The sequence below is a fragment of the Diadema antillarum genome, unplaced genomic scaffold (assembly GCF_040938485.1).
Source record: "Diadema antillarum isolate AM-2024a unplaced genomic scaffold, OU_Dant_1.0 scf00000028, whole genome shotgun sequence".
NCBI classification, from domain to species: domain Eukaryota; kingdom Metazoa; phylum Echinodermata; class Echinoidea; order Diadematoida; family Diadematidae; genus Diadema; species Diadema antillarum.
Genome location: NW_027270917.1, coordinates 830,653 through 844,911, shown reverse-complemented (window position 1 = coordinate 844,911; position 14,259 = coordinate 830,653). Strand labels below are relative to the sequence as shown.

At 38.4% G+C, this 14,259-nt stretch overlaps 1 protein-coding gene across 1 annotated transcript; it reads left to right on the top strand.

Annotated features, from left to right (window-relative positions):
* Nucleotides 1-693: 693 nt before the first annotated feature.
* Nucleotides 694-7,284, top strand: LOC139736524 (charged multivesicular body protein 4b-like). The gene is made up of 5 exons (XM_071647277.1): nucleotides 694-979; nucleotides 2,623-2,800; nucleotides 3,450-3,567; nucleotides 5,632-5,746; nucleotides 6,922-7,284. The coding sequence occupies exons 1-5, from the start codon at nucleotides 811-813 to the stop codon at nucleotides 6,978-6,980; spliced, it is 639 nt and encodes a 212-aa protein (XP_071503378.1). The 5' UTR covers nucleotides 694-810; the 3' UTR covers nucleotides 6,981-7,284.
* The last annotated feature ends 6,975 nt before the right edge of the window (nucleotides 7,285-14,259 follow it).

Below are 14,259 nucleotides of genomic sequence, written 5' to 3'. Positions count from 1 at the left end.
ACTCTGTAAATTAGCTTAAATTGTGGGGAAATTAGTCGTGGTGCATTTTTGCGGTCGTTTTGACGGAAAGAACGCGTGCACTGTGCATCATGTGCGCGACTAATGATAATGCTGCCATCACCGTCAAAGAGTATCACATTCATGACGTCATGTCGAAAATAAGGACATGAACAACACACTACTCACAGTCACACTGTGCGGGCAGGCAGTGGCACATCATACGGCCTGTACGGTGTAGTGTACACGGACGGCGACTTCGACTAGAGTTTTGCACTCCTACCGTTGACGAGTACAAGCAGTGCAGTGCAGTGCACTAACTAGCACTCAGCGTATAACGTAACCTACAACTAGCTGCTGATCCGATCCGTGCACTATAAACGAGACGTCCCGTTGTACGCGGTGTCTCTGTGTGTTTACACCCAATCTACCCAGCGCCCGATCCGTGATAGTGAGCTGTGTTTTTTATGTTTTAGTCGAAACTACTCGACTAGCAGCTGATACACTCAATATTTCAGTAAATTTCAGATGTTTTACTCTTCTATGTTTCATTCAAGTTGTGTGTTTGAGTGACGTGACCACGACCAGGCTCTCGGCAGCGGCAAAGCCAAAGAGGCTAGTTGTAGTAGTAGAATCTATTTCACTCATTAGCGTTTGTACCATATCACTAACAACAAACATATACTGAGTATATCACTGATCAGTTTCAGCACACTGTCACTACTTCTCGTCCTGATCCTGATCTGTCGTCGAACCAATTTCTCTGTTATTGAAGATTTATTGGAGAGACTTAAGTCTGACAGGAAAGAAATCATGTCTTTCTTTGGGAAGAAGAAGAAAGCACCGGCGCCAACGTCAAATGAGGCTCTCCAAAAATTGAGGTCTGTAGAAGAAATGCTTATGAAAAAGCAAGACTTCCTTGAAGGAAAGATAGACAATGAACTGAAATTAGCTAAGAAAAATGGAACGAAGAATAAAAGAGGTGAGATATATTTCTTATTCTGTTTGTGTGTGTGTGTGTGGGGGGGGGGGGGGGTGTAAGTACGTACTTGGTACTTGGTTGAGGTCCTCCTGAATACTCCTACTGCCTATTTACTGGAGTTTTGACTGGAGGCCGGAGGGTGGACGTTTAAACAATTATTCCATTTAATAACATCTCCTTAAATTTAGCAGAGTTAGTTTGTGTGATTACGGAAGAAGGAAGTTCATTCCATACTTTTAATTGTGCGGGGAAAAAATGAGTTTCTGTGGACTTCCAGTCTGGAGGATGGTACTTCAAACTGATGAGAATGTCCGCGTCTTCTTCTAATGAGCTTGGGTTTAGTGTGTGATAAATGATCAATATCCAATTGTTATCATATACGTACTTGATGCTACATCATTATTCATAGTACCGTAGTTATGGGTAAACTCGGCCTAGCGGGTAAAGTCGGCCGCCAGCGCGCACAGTACAATTTTATGTACTGTGCGCGCTGGAGGCCGACTTTACCCGCTAGGTCGAGTTTACCCATAACTACGGTACATGTTTGATGTTGTTAAAACTAAAAGTTAAAACTATTAGAAGCATGTCACATGTGCATTCAATATACCAGTAATTGAAGTTTGTTGGATAATTGTAATATTGTATTTGTACTTATTGTAGGAGGCACTTTCTTTCACTTGGTCCCCCCCCCCCCCCAAAAAAAAAAGGACTCAATTTCTAATAGGTAGAAATCATCCAAATCTACTGACAACTGCCAACAGTTTACTCTGTCATCAGTGACAAATTTGTTATCATCAAATATTGGTTACCTGGCTGAGGATTGTACTACATAGCCCGAACGCAAAGCATTTGGAAAGGAGCACCCCAGGGTTAAGGGTACATCTACCCTATGGCTACAAATGTACCACTAAAGTGTAGTGAATGAAGGCACAAATAAAATGTACTTTCATATCCATGAAGTCTGCTCAAATTCTGCATTACTGAATTGCACCAATGTCCCAAACTCAAAAGAAATAGATAATGGTCCAGAAGAAGAACCTACTCAACTCTTTTTTAAGTACTCACTTAAATTTGAACCAAATTGAATGTCGGGAAGCATTGATATCAATGTTGATTTGCATGTTGTTGTTGAAATTTGGTGCTCTCTTTTCAGCTTTTCGACATACCACTCTGCCTCCACAATCTGAAAGTAGCCATATCCATGAGCTATTAAACTTGGTATTTTACGTGAATATGAGGGTATATTAAATGTCTTGCAAGTGACGCTAAGAGTTCCCTACGTTTGTACCTTTCATTTGAGGTTTTTACATTGACATGTTATTTTTTCAGTTTTATTTGAAACAGAGTTCATATTACAAGTTTTCATGTAACACCATTAATTGGCTATTATTTTGACCGGTCTATTTACATTTCAGTGATGGTATTAAAAACAACATAAATTGCAGAACAGCATCTGGGGCTCCCCAGACTTCTTATTTGAAGTGTCGATAGCAACAACAGTGATTGCAGTACAGAACAATGAGGAATAGTATTGTAACATATGTAATTATGAAGCTATCATGTAAGAAAATTTAAATTTATATTTCAGAATATATTTGAGTGTCTTCAAGCTTTTGAATGCTTGCTCCTTTAAATATCCACAGCTGCTCTCCAGGCTCTGAAGAGGAAAAAGCGGTATGAGAAACAGCTTGCTCAGATCGATGGGACGCTCACGACGATAGAGACCCAGCGAGAGGCGTTGGAAAATGCCCACACCAATACTGAGGTTCTGTCTACCATGCAGTATGCCAGCAAAGCATTACAAGCAACCCATGCAAAAGTGTAAGTTATGCCTGCTGGTGGCCTGTTTATTTTGTTATTTTTTTTCTTCTGCCATGTTCACAATGATGCAATGCCAATCCATATTCAAGCTGACTTTTATGAATACTTATAGTTAAATCAAACAAGCAAAGTTTTCAGTAAAATCTTATGTATGAAATAAATTCTTTTTTTTTTATAATGTTTTCACCCACAACTACACCTATGCAAATATGTGCATCGAAGGGTATGCTCATTGGCAACAGTTGACACCAGTGGAGATTCTGTGGCTGTTTGTGTACTTACAGAGATCAATGATAAAGCTGTGCACAATTCGTTTATGGGAATTCTGGAATATAGCTGAGCTGGGTCAGCCTTCGTACTCCGTGGTATCCCCACACTACCGGGTCTTTAAACTGCTCAGGAGGCTTGAAGACAGATTGAAAATCAAAATGTGTGTGTATATGTGGCAGGACCGTGGAAAGAGTCTAGAAATGAAGAAGAGAATTTCGTATCAGGCTAAATCATGAGACTAGTTCTATCTTGTTGGTACACTGCAGTGATAGGATTGCATATTCATAAGATTAATGTGATGATAACATGAATATGCTAATTTGGATATTACTGATATTAATGTATGCATTGTATGGATATTGATGACTGTAATATACAGGGGTGTGGATGATGTTGATGAACTGATGGGCGACATTCAAGAGCAAATGGAGAGAGCCCAGGAAATCACGGACGCTATCTCCAATCCCATCGGCTTTGGAGCAGAGGATATTGATGAGGTAAGTTTGGAGTTGGGATGGCTGTTGATCATCTTTTACATGCTGTATACGCCAAATATTTCGCGAGGTTTTTATTTTCGCGAATTTCGCGAGTCAGCTGCTATTCGCGAAATTAAAAACGTGAAAATATTGACTCTAATGCCCACATGAGTGTGACGTACGTGTATACGTTTCTCCGTTCAGTACAGGACTCCAAGATCGCAAATTTAACCACTCGCAAAATTGTTGGGAAGTCCTGATTCGCAAAAATATAGACTCGTGAAATATATGGCGTATACAGTATCTGTTGCATGATATGAGTGGATATTAGAAGATGTGCAGTGGAAGAAACAATTTAAATCATTAGTATCAGACACTCGCAATAGCGCTTTGGCTTGGTAAACTACGATCGTTAAAGCTGGTATCTCATTGAGCGGCGAACGTTTGCGAACGTAGCAAATTTGAGATTCGCCAACTTTTCTGACTAATGTTTGCGAAAAATCAAAGTTCGCTTCTGCCATTAGCGACAGTTAGCGACTTGTAGCGATGTTTAGCGACAATTAGCAACACTTTAGCGACTGTTTGCGAAAGTGTTTGCGAACACATGTGGCGACTATTAGCGAATGTTAGCAAATATTAGCGACAATTTTGCAAATGTTAGCGATGGTTTTGCAAATATTAGCAACTGTTTGCAAATCCTTTGCGACAATTTTGCGAATGTTCTTGGACCTAGAAAAGTACTAGGCGATTGTGTATAGTAAGACCCATAAAACGACATAAAACCTTCCACTGAATTCAGATCGCTTGTGACAACCGTTCAAGATGGATTTCCAGGATATGGACATGAATTTCTGCCGAGAAGAGGCTCAAGGTGTTGCTATCCTTGAAGAGCTGCTTTGTCAGGCTGCTGCTACAGCTATTGTGCAGCATAAGAGAAATAAAATAAAGAAAAACAAGAAAGGAAGAAGAAAAGAAAGAGAGTCAGAGAGTGCTTGTTGCAGAGGACAGACTTTAGTCAATATGAAAAGCTTTTGAAGCAATTACAATCATGATGGAGATGTCAAGAGCTTCAAGAACTTTCTTAGAGTGGAACCTTGTCTGTTTCAGAAGCTTTTATATAGGAACCATGTGGTTACTTGTTCGCTAGCAGTGGCGAATCATATAAAAATGTTAGCGACACCGTATTACGACCGTTTGCGAATTCTTACGAGTGTTTTGCGAATGTTTGCGAATGTTTGCAACTGTTAGCGAAAATACAAATTCGCAAAGGTTCGCAAAGAAATTTTGAACATGTTCAAAATTTCTTTGCGACAAGAAAAACTGTTTGCGACAATAAAAACCGTTTGCGAACTTTCTTGCGAATGTTAACGAACCTTTTGCAACCGTTTACGAACCCTGGCGAATTCCCAAATTCGCTACGCTCGCAAACGTTCGCCGCTCAGTGAGATACCTCCTTAAGAGGCTGTTCTGATATAACTCTGACAGGACAACAAAATTGCTTTGTATTCAGATCCACATCTGTGATGATAATTATAATAGTACAGAGCATTATGATGCCCCTTACCTCTCTGTCTTAGTGCTCAAATTGCATGAGAAATTCGTCACACAGCATAAACAGAAAATAGAAAGCATGTCTCTGTATACAAAAGAAGATGACATGAGATTTGTCTACTCTTTGTTACATTTATAACTAGATAAATTACAGCAAATTGATATTTGAATACCGGTAAGGATGAAACAAAATGGCTATGTTCTGTGCGAGTGTATAAAAGAAATGAGAAGACGGAGGAATATCTCTCTGAGAATTTCTTCTGATGCATGGGGACAAAGTAACCAACAAGATGTACTGAGTTCTTTGCCTGCCCTGTGTGTGTGTCATTGGACTGGTCATTTTCACCAAAGTGCCCCACTGACCCAGAGGGCAGACCTGATAATGGGGCAAGTGTCTGGCTAAAATGATGACTGGATGGGAGACCTCAGCCTCAAAAAGGGAAGCACGCAGAGTGACGAGGCCAACCAGCTAATTTGAGTGATGGACCAATCATGTTTATGAACTTGTCTTCCACATGTAACTTTGCATCCCAGGATGAGCTGAATGCTGAGCTGGAGGAGCTAGAACAGGAGGAGTTTGACGAGAAGATGCTTGATGTGGACATTGAGCTGCCATCGGTACCCGACGCTGAGTTACCGGCACCAAAGAGTGAGTCCAAACATGCACCCACTGACTGCGTCTCGCATGAAACCTCTCTTGATGAAGCTTGACAAAATTGCCAAACATCATTTTCCTGTTTAATATTTATTTATTTTTTTTAATGGTCAGATTCTTCAGACTCTAAACCTTCAGTGAACTTGTGTAGATAGCTGTACACTTGTGCCAGCTTTAATTAACCCCTCTTTCAGACTACATACTTCTTGTATGGATATACAATGAATGGATATAGGAATTTTTTACGTGTCTAAATGCCTGTATATTGATATGACTCATGAATATTATTTTGTTGTATAAAAAAAATGATGGTTTGAGCTTTGTTCTGATATGTGATGTACCGTATATTCACAGGACGTATATATTTGTGTCTGAATGCTCATGTACCATATGTCGTATAAGTAGGTGTGGCTTATTTGCATCACATGCTAGGATTAGTTTGAACCACCAAATGAATCCAATGCAGTGTAAAAACACAAAATGCAAAGTTCATACTGCACAAGAGAGAGACTTATACATATTCATGTGCTTCTCATGAAACATGACAGTGTGTGAGAACTGATACTGCCGTACGATTATTGTATATCTTGACATGTCTGAATGGTCTCATGTAAATATGTCATATATTGTCGCTGGGGTGACAAGACCTCATATCTACAAAATGTCAAATGTTCAGGAGAGCCAAAAAACATGGCGGCCAAAGCACTATACTGAATGGGATAGCCTTTCCTTTGACGTGCTGTGATGGCTTAGATTTTGGGGTAAGACAGTTAGGATTTGGACAGGACATTGCTTTACCGATTATCTGACCATCATTCTAAGAAAGTCATTTTCACCAATATTAGAGATAAAAGGTCTTGTCACCCCAGCGACGATATCCGTATGTTGCATGGATGTATTTATGATAACTTGGTTTGTCTGAAAATGCTAGTAGTCTACTGCTCAATAGACTCATGGACGTTAAATTATTGTCATTGTGAATCAATGCTGTCTGTACAGAAAGAAAAAAAAAAATTATTAAACTGACTGTGTTGTCAAAATCTCATGTGTAGATTAAATTTCTTATCAGTTACAGTGGGCTGAATTAGCACTTTTAAATTATTGTTCCTTATGTAAATCATGTCTTTTCTTCTCTTCCCCCTCCCCCCAATCTTTCTGATCTCTTGCAGAAAAAGTTGCGCAAGATGAGGATGATGACATGAAGGAGCTTGCAATGTGGGCGTCGTAGAGAAGGACAAGACCCGCTTTTGATAAGATCATCATGTTTCTTTACTCACTTTTATTCCTCTGTGAAACTACTCCACCCCAAATCAGTAGATGTAGAACCAAAGTTTGCAGATAGAGTACATGTACATATGGCTATATCGTCAAAAAATGGCCATGTGTCTTTGACATGAAATATACAGATAGAGATATGGATAGCGAGAGAGTGAGAGATACAAAAATATGTTATGTACAGAACCTTGTATGCTATGTGTTTATCGTGTAATTAACTCGCAACTGATAGCTACTGAGAGAATTGCCTTAATTTGAAATTTGCACACAGTGCTAAGAAAGTGTGATGAGTGCAACAGCTACTGCATGGCAGGCTTCAGCTGTGAAGTTTGGACGGGACACATGTTAATGTAGATGGAGTACAAATTACTGTACCTAGAGCTATGGTCTCTGTGAACCAGTCCCAGCCACTCAAATTACTGTCTCTTCAGAACATGCTGTCTCATCACATGCTGATTTTTGTAGGCTTATCATTGATTTACGGAAACCACTCTGATGGAGGTTTACACTCAACAAAACATTTAATTATTTATTTTTTCCTTTTTAAGTTGCACTTTCCTGCATGTATTTATTATCATCTGACCAAATTCATATAATGATATTTAACAGTTACTGCTATTCAAAATAAGAGTAAAAATTGTCCTGGCTCTGATACATAAGAACAGAGTATAGCCACATTTGTGCTTTTCATTGAAGGTGATGACCCTCATTTGCCAAGCTTCAGTAGATTCTTTTATGGATATGATGAGATCTTTCCTGGAAATGGAAACAGCTCATAGCAGTTTCAAGTAAGTTTAGAGGTACATACATTATTTTACATACATGCAAATAATTTGACACCCAATTGTGGTGTAACAAAATTCATCAAATATTATAGAGCATTATTTATGCCAAACATACGACTCAGTGTAATTCTAGATGAGACACACATTATGGGAGGATATTCAAGGAGCAATAGAGCAATGTGAAAATTCAATGTCCATTTGAATCTACAGTGTTAGCTAAAGAGGATATTTAATGTTGCCATACTACTGGTATGTTTCATTGTAAATGCCAGCCCTTTACTACCTTCGAACTGACAAGCTTTTATTTGTGGAATTCATACCTACCTGAATTGAACTTCAGTACCAAAAGTATTGAACTTTCAATACTTCAATTTTAAAAGTATTGAACTTTCAAAACTTCAATTAAAAGTTCAAAGAATTGTTGGACAGTGTCCCATATTTTGGGAGCCACATCAATAATCTATAATTCCAATACACACTATGAGTACTCTCCATGTTGGGTATTGGCTTTGTTGTATCAACAATATATTATCATGAACTTTATTCTCTGTGCAGTAGCTGTATAAGGAATTTGTGGTGGTACTGGTAGATGATCATTTATTAGGAAACAAATATGTAAGCCTCAGATTTGTGTATTCTGGGCCAGGTAGGCCAACCAGTGCTGATGAAATGTCACTAATTTTTTTTTGCTAGTTCTAACCCTTTCACATGATGATACCCACATACAATATCAAGCAATTTTGCAGGGATAGAATAACAAATTTTGGAGGAAAGAATAACAAATTTTGCCATTTACTGAGTTATTTGCACCATTTCTGTCACTTTAATCCCAACAACAGTGACTTATGACATCGCTACTTCTCCTCCTTGCGGTGTGCAATCAGAAAAACAATATTAGTTTATTTGTGTGATTGGGCATTGAATTCCATTATGCTCTGCTCTTTCGCTTATTAAAAAAGTGCATATCTTGGGATACATGTAGATCCTTCTGTTTATGAGAATTACATAGAGGTTAACATCACCATGTACTAAAGTTGTAAATTTTAGGGTCTGCTTTTTATGTATGTCTGTTGACTGTGTACATTTGTACGTCGTAACGTTTCATGTAGTTAGAATTGAAAATGGATGTGGGATTTCTGTCCGTGATGAAAGACAAAAAGGTGATTTTAAATCAAAAAGTGCAACAGATGCTTAGGTACAAAGGTCGTCACATTATAACATAGTTTTTCACAACGTTAACTGTCGGCAACATCCTTAGTTTAACGTGAATTCAAGACAGACACCATTTTTGTTCCCCAGGGCATAGTGTATTTTAATGGCTTTTGACTTCATGGAGGCCTTTGTCCTGTAGTCAGTCATGCATAGGGAGGAACAGAGGTTGAATATCTGCTGCCACTGCCAATGCTGTCAAAGTACTGGTAGCTGAAGTTTCATGCTCTTGCATTGACCGAAAGATCGGTCGGTATCTTGTCGTTGGGGATACGTTCCGTGGAGACTATGTCTGGCTTCATGGAATCCCCTCCTACATTGTATGTCTTTGGAAGAGAGCTGTAAACGTCAAAAAATGATAAAAGACTCTTCTGGAAAGACAGATTTTTCTGTCTAGCTCTCGCATAACAATTACTCAATTGGCAAGAAAGAAAGAACGAGTGCAGGTAGAGAATGGCAGTCAAGGAAAATGTGCTCTTGTGAGGTTTTGTTTTTTGCATTCTGACAGGCAAAAAATATCTTATGACAGTAGTACACCATGTTTGCTAACAGAAGGAAGGTACAATAATCGATTAAGTTAAAGGGGAAATAGATTTGAGCATTGTAGTAGCATTTTGGCTAGAAAATTGGTGGCAGATGTGTATTATCATCATTATTGCCAAGGAACACCAGCGAAACCTTATCTTTTTCATCCTAGACCACCTATAAATCATGACTTGTTTGTTGTAAAGCAAGAATCACATTATTGTTGCGATATGTCACTGCTGTAGAAGATTGTATTACAATCAGTTTGGAAACTTCATCAATTCTCACATTGCACTGTCAGTTTCAGCAAAGTGGTTATGGAATGGTAACATGATTGCTACCAGTATCCCTTACTGCATGCTTCAAAAGAACATTGTCAATCCCCCATGAATAATTCTTATTTGGAAAAATGTTTTGCCTTGTTTGTGATCAATTCAAAGTGCGAGATACACTGTAGTTTGTTGAGGCTTTAATCAATGTAAGGTTGTGGACGTGGGCAAGTTTAGACTTTGGCTAAGTTTGACTCTTGTGTGTTTGTGTGGCAAAAAGTTTTGCAAGTCACTAGTTGGTCAGTTGGTCATATTCCAATGTTTAGTGATATACTGATGTGGCTCAAATGTCAAATTTTGGCTTGTAAGTGCTCCTGATATCTATCCCTCTCTCTCTCTCTCTCTCTTTCAAAAAAGAAATAGATCACTGGTGTAGTATAGAGTACCTTTATAGCACTTTATGTTTCCTCTGGAAATGAATGGTCAAAATGAATGAACTGGGATTGATGAATGAATCTTGAAAGTGGTAGACAAAACTAATCCCACATGGTGTTTTCAAGCTTCACATAAAAATCTGTTTACTTTCACAGCATATGTACATGCCCAGTGTCTTTATGAGAGGGGATGGGTAGTGTAGCTTTGTGGATTTACCTGTAATCTGATGTGCCTGTTAGTATTTCCTTACAAGCTCTGTGAAACATTCATCATTGAGGAACTGAACAAGTTGGTTCATCTACTAGTAATTGACAACTTTAGATAGTCTGAAAGATACTTGGATAAGTTTAACCTTGTGCATCGTTGTGGACAGAATGCTCTGATTCAGATATTGAAAAAAGCAGCAACCATACAGCCACTAGTTTTTGCGACTAGCACATTTTAGAGCAGCTACTATCAAGTAAGAATTTGTTGAGATTTATCTTTCAGTTACATTCTTCCAGTATTTATACTTGAATTGTTTACTTTCATTGTTTAGCTCTGTACAGTCCTAGGCCATTCAGATAGGTTAATACCTCTTTTTACATGCAGATATGATTTATTCCTTGTTAGCGAACATGGCATTGCACGTTGTGACAAGATTGTGAGGTTTGTCTGCAAAGTTAGGTGTGTAACTGAAAATGAAAGCCTGTGACTATAAAAGACACAAAAGGAGACACAGAATTAGATATAAAGAGAGAATAAAATCTTTTTCTGGTCTGATACGGCATAATTTTTCTTTTCTCTCACGTATAACTGTATCTTCTTTGTATGTATGGATATGTCACTGGTAATTATGTGATAATATGTAAATAAAGAATTTATAATGTGAAGCAAAATGTGCGTGTGGGTGTTCTACTATTTCTGTCATCTTTTAATGAGTGAAGTTAGTAGAATGTATATGTGCTTTACTTCTCAATTTTTGTCTCGCCCACCGGAGGTGAAGGCGAGACTAAGGGATCCAAATGGCGTCCGTCTGTCTTCCGTCTGTCGTCCGTCCGTCGTCCGTCGTCCGTCACAAATGTTAAAGTTTACCTGCAAGACTCTCTTATGATGCATAACTTGGCAACTGTTACAGCAATGGCAGCCACACTTGGGTGATAGAAGCACTAGGGGTATCTTCATGTTATGGTGTTGTCAGAGGTCATGTGATGAGGTCAAAGGTCATTTGAGGTCATATATTAAAGGGTATGTGCAAGACCCTCTTTTCTATGTTAAAGTTTACCTGCAAGGCTCTCTTTTGACAAATAACTTCACATAAGTTGCTTGGATTACAATCTAACTTGGGTCATAGATGCACTGGGGGTACCTTCATGTTATGGTGCCGTTCTGTATCTCACAGAAGGTCACAGGATAAGGTCAAAGGTCATTTGAGGTCATACGTTACAGTTTACTTGCAAGACTCTTATCACACATAACTCAGCACATGTTGCTACAATGGCAATCAAACTTGGGTGATGGTAGATGTCTCTTGGGAAGTTCAAGGTAACCACAAGGTCAAAGGTTACAGACAGGGTTCAACGAACTTTTAGGGCCCAATGTTAAGTTTTTAGGGTGCATTTCGTTTATGGCTCATAACTTTTGATCCCTTTGTCCGTTTGTGACCAAACTTGGATGGAACATGTCCCTTGGGGAGGTGAAGGTCGTCACAAGGTCAAAGGTCACAGACAGGGGTCAACAAACTTTAAGGGCACGTTTTGATTGTGGCTCATAACTTTTGATCCCTATGTCCGTTTGTGACCAAACTTGGACGGTAGATGTCCCTTGGGGAATTAAAGGTCATCACAAGGTAAAAGGTCACAGAAAGGGGTCAAATTTTTAGGGCCCAACGTTAAGTTTTTATGGCGCGTTTCGATTATGGCTCATTACTTTTGATCCCTTTGTCCGTTTGTGACCAAACTTGGATGGTAAATGTCCCTTAGGGTATTGAAGGTCACCACAAGGTCAAAGGTCATAAGCAGGTCAATTAACTTCTGGGAGTTATACAAAATATTAATTCCTTGTACGCGAATGGGCGAGACACAATTTGGCGATTGCCTTGTTTGCTTCTTTGATATCTATTCAAAGTACCACTGTACAACATACTACCAGTGATAGAGTACATACAATTACATTTTCAACTCAATTGCTCATACATCTGTGTACATTAAAGGACAAGTTCACCTTCATAGACATGTGGATTGAGTGAATGCAGCAATATTAGTAGAACACATCAATGAGAGTTTGAGGAAAATCGGACAATCTGTTCAAAAATTATGAATTTTTGAAGTTTCTGCTCAGTCACGGCTGGATGAGAAGACTACTATAGCTTGTGATGTCATGCGAGTACAACTATATAAAGAAAGTATAAAGAAAATTCAAGATATTCTCACTTTTCTCACATAATAAAAGAACACTCGACTTCTCTCTTTCAGAAGTCAGGGGGAATAATATTACCCCTAACATAAGTCAGTAACAAGTCGAAGAAATGTGCGCTTTATTCAAAAAGTCAAGTTTTGTGAAATTCTCTTTTTATTTTCCTTATATCGTTGTACGCATGTGACATCATACACTATAGTAGTCTTCTCCTCCAGCAGTAATTGCACAGATATTTAAAAAATTCATAACTTTTGTACGGATTGTCAGATTTTCCCCAAACTTTCACTGATGTGTTCTACTATTAAATTGTTGCCTTCACTCAATCCACATGTATATGAAGGTGAACTTGTCCTTTAAGAGTCAGCAATTATGTATGTGCTCTACAAATCTCCATGCTGTAATTTGTTTCCTCTTACACCACACCAAGTTAGTGTCTCTTGACCATGAAAGTTCCTAATCATAACAATGGTCTGAATTTCAAATGACCGTGCTATTGCCACCAACTGAAACAAAAGTTGAGATACAGTAATACTTCTCGTCTATAGCTCACAATGGCTGACTAGTCACTCAAATTTGAGCTGAAAAGGGAATGGTCTTTTCAATACAGTCCAAATATCAATTACTCTACAAATAGCATCCACTTTTTTTTCTCTCTCTCACACATACACACACGCACGCACACACGCACACACACACACACACACGCACGCACACACACACACACGCACACACACATACACACACACACACACACACAAATAAATACGGGCCAATGTCACAAAGCAAAAAACAGGACTTCCTGTTTGTTAAGGCGAGGTATGACCCAGCAATACTATGTGTGGCTCATAGTCCCGTTGTTTCCAGGAAATGATGTGTCAATTCTAAAAATGTGAAAGTCATTTGGAGTGCCTGCTGCAGGCTGAGAACAGTAAAGATCAGGGCATTCTTGAAAGAATTCGTTTTGACTTTATTCCCCTCTATCTACAATGAAATGTATAAATAAACATGTACATAAACAAATAGGAGAATGAATAAATAGATGAATATATAAATATATACATGTGTATATTCATGTATTTACAAATTCCCCTCTATCTAAAATATGTATAGATAAACATGTACATGAACAAATAGGTGAATGAACAAATAGATGAATATATAAATATTTACATGTATATATTCATGTATTTACATATTTATTCGGCACTGAATATATGTATACATGTATAATATAACTTGGCAATAATTTTGTTTGTTCTTTCCGATCGCTCAATCCAAGCAACTTAATCCAGTCTATCAAACTTCAAACAGTTTTAGCATCAATTTTTCTTTCTCTCTCTCTCTGGCACTTAGAGCATGACATTCAGTGAAATCAAGGTCATAATAGAAGCCAATGTCTTTGTGAGATTATCTTGTAACATTGCAACAGTTGATTATTTCAATTCAAACACATGTAACTTCATCTACTGCTATATTATGGGGAATTATTCTCAGATTCTGTCGTTCTTTGTGGATATTCCGAACCCATCTTTTCTGAGAGTCGGAGGTGATCGTTTGCTCCTGCGATAATTGCTCCAGTCTTATTTTCTCCAAGGACTTAGGGTTAGGGTAA

Bases quoted from the DNA above. Each gene is read 5' to 3' on its own strand.
- LOC139736524 (XM_071647277.1), top strand. From the start codon at position 811: ATGTCTTTCTTTGGGAAGAAGAAGAAAGCACCGGCGCCAACGTCAAAT. The intron at 980-2,622 runs GTGAGATATATT...AAATATCCACAG, and splicing joins TGGAACGAAGAATAAAAGAG to CTGCTCTCCAGGCTCTGAAG. The intron at 5,747-6,921 runs GTGAGTCCAAAC...GATCTCTTGCAG, and splicing joins TGAGTTACCGGCACCAAAGA to AAAAAGTTGCGCAAGATGAG.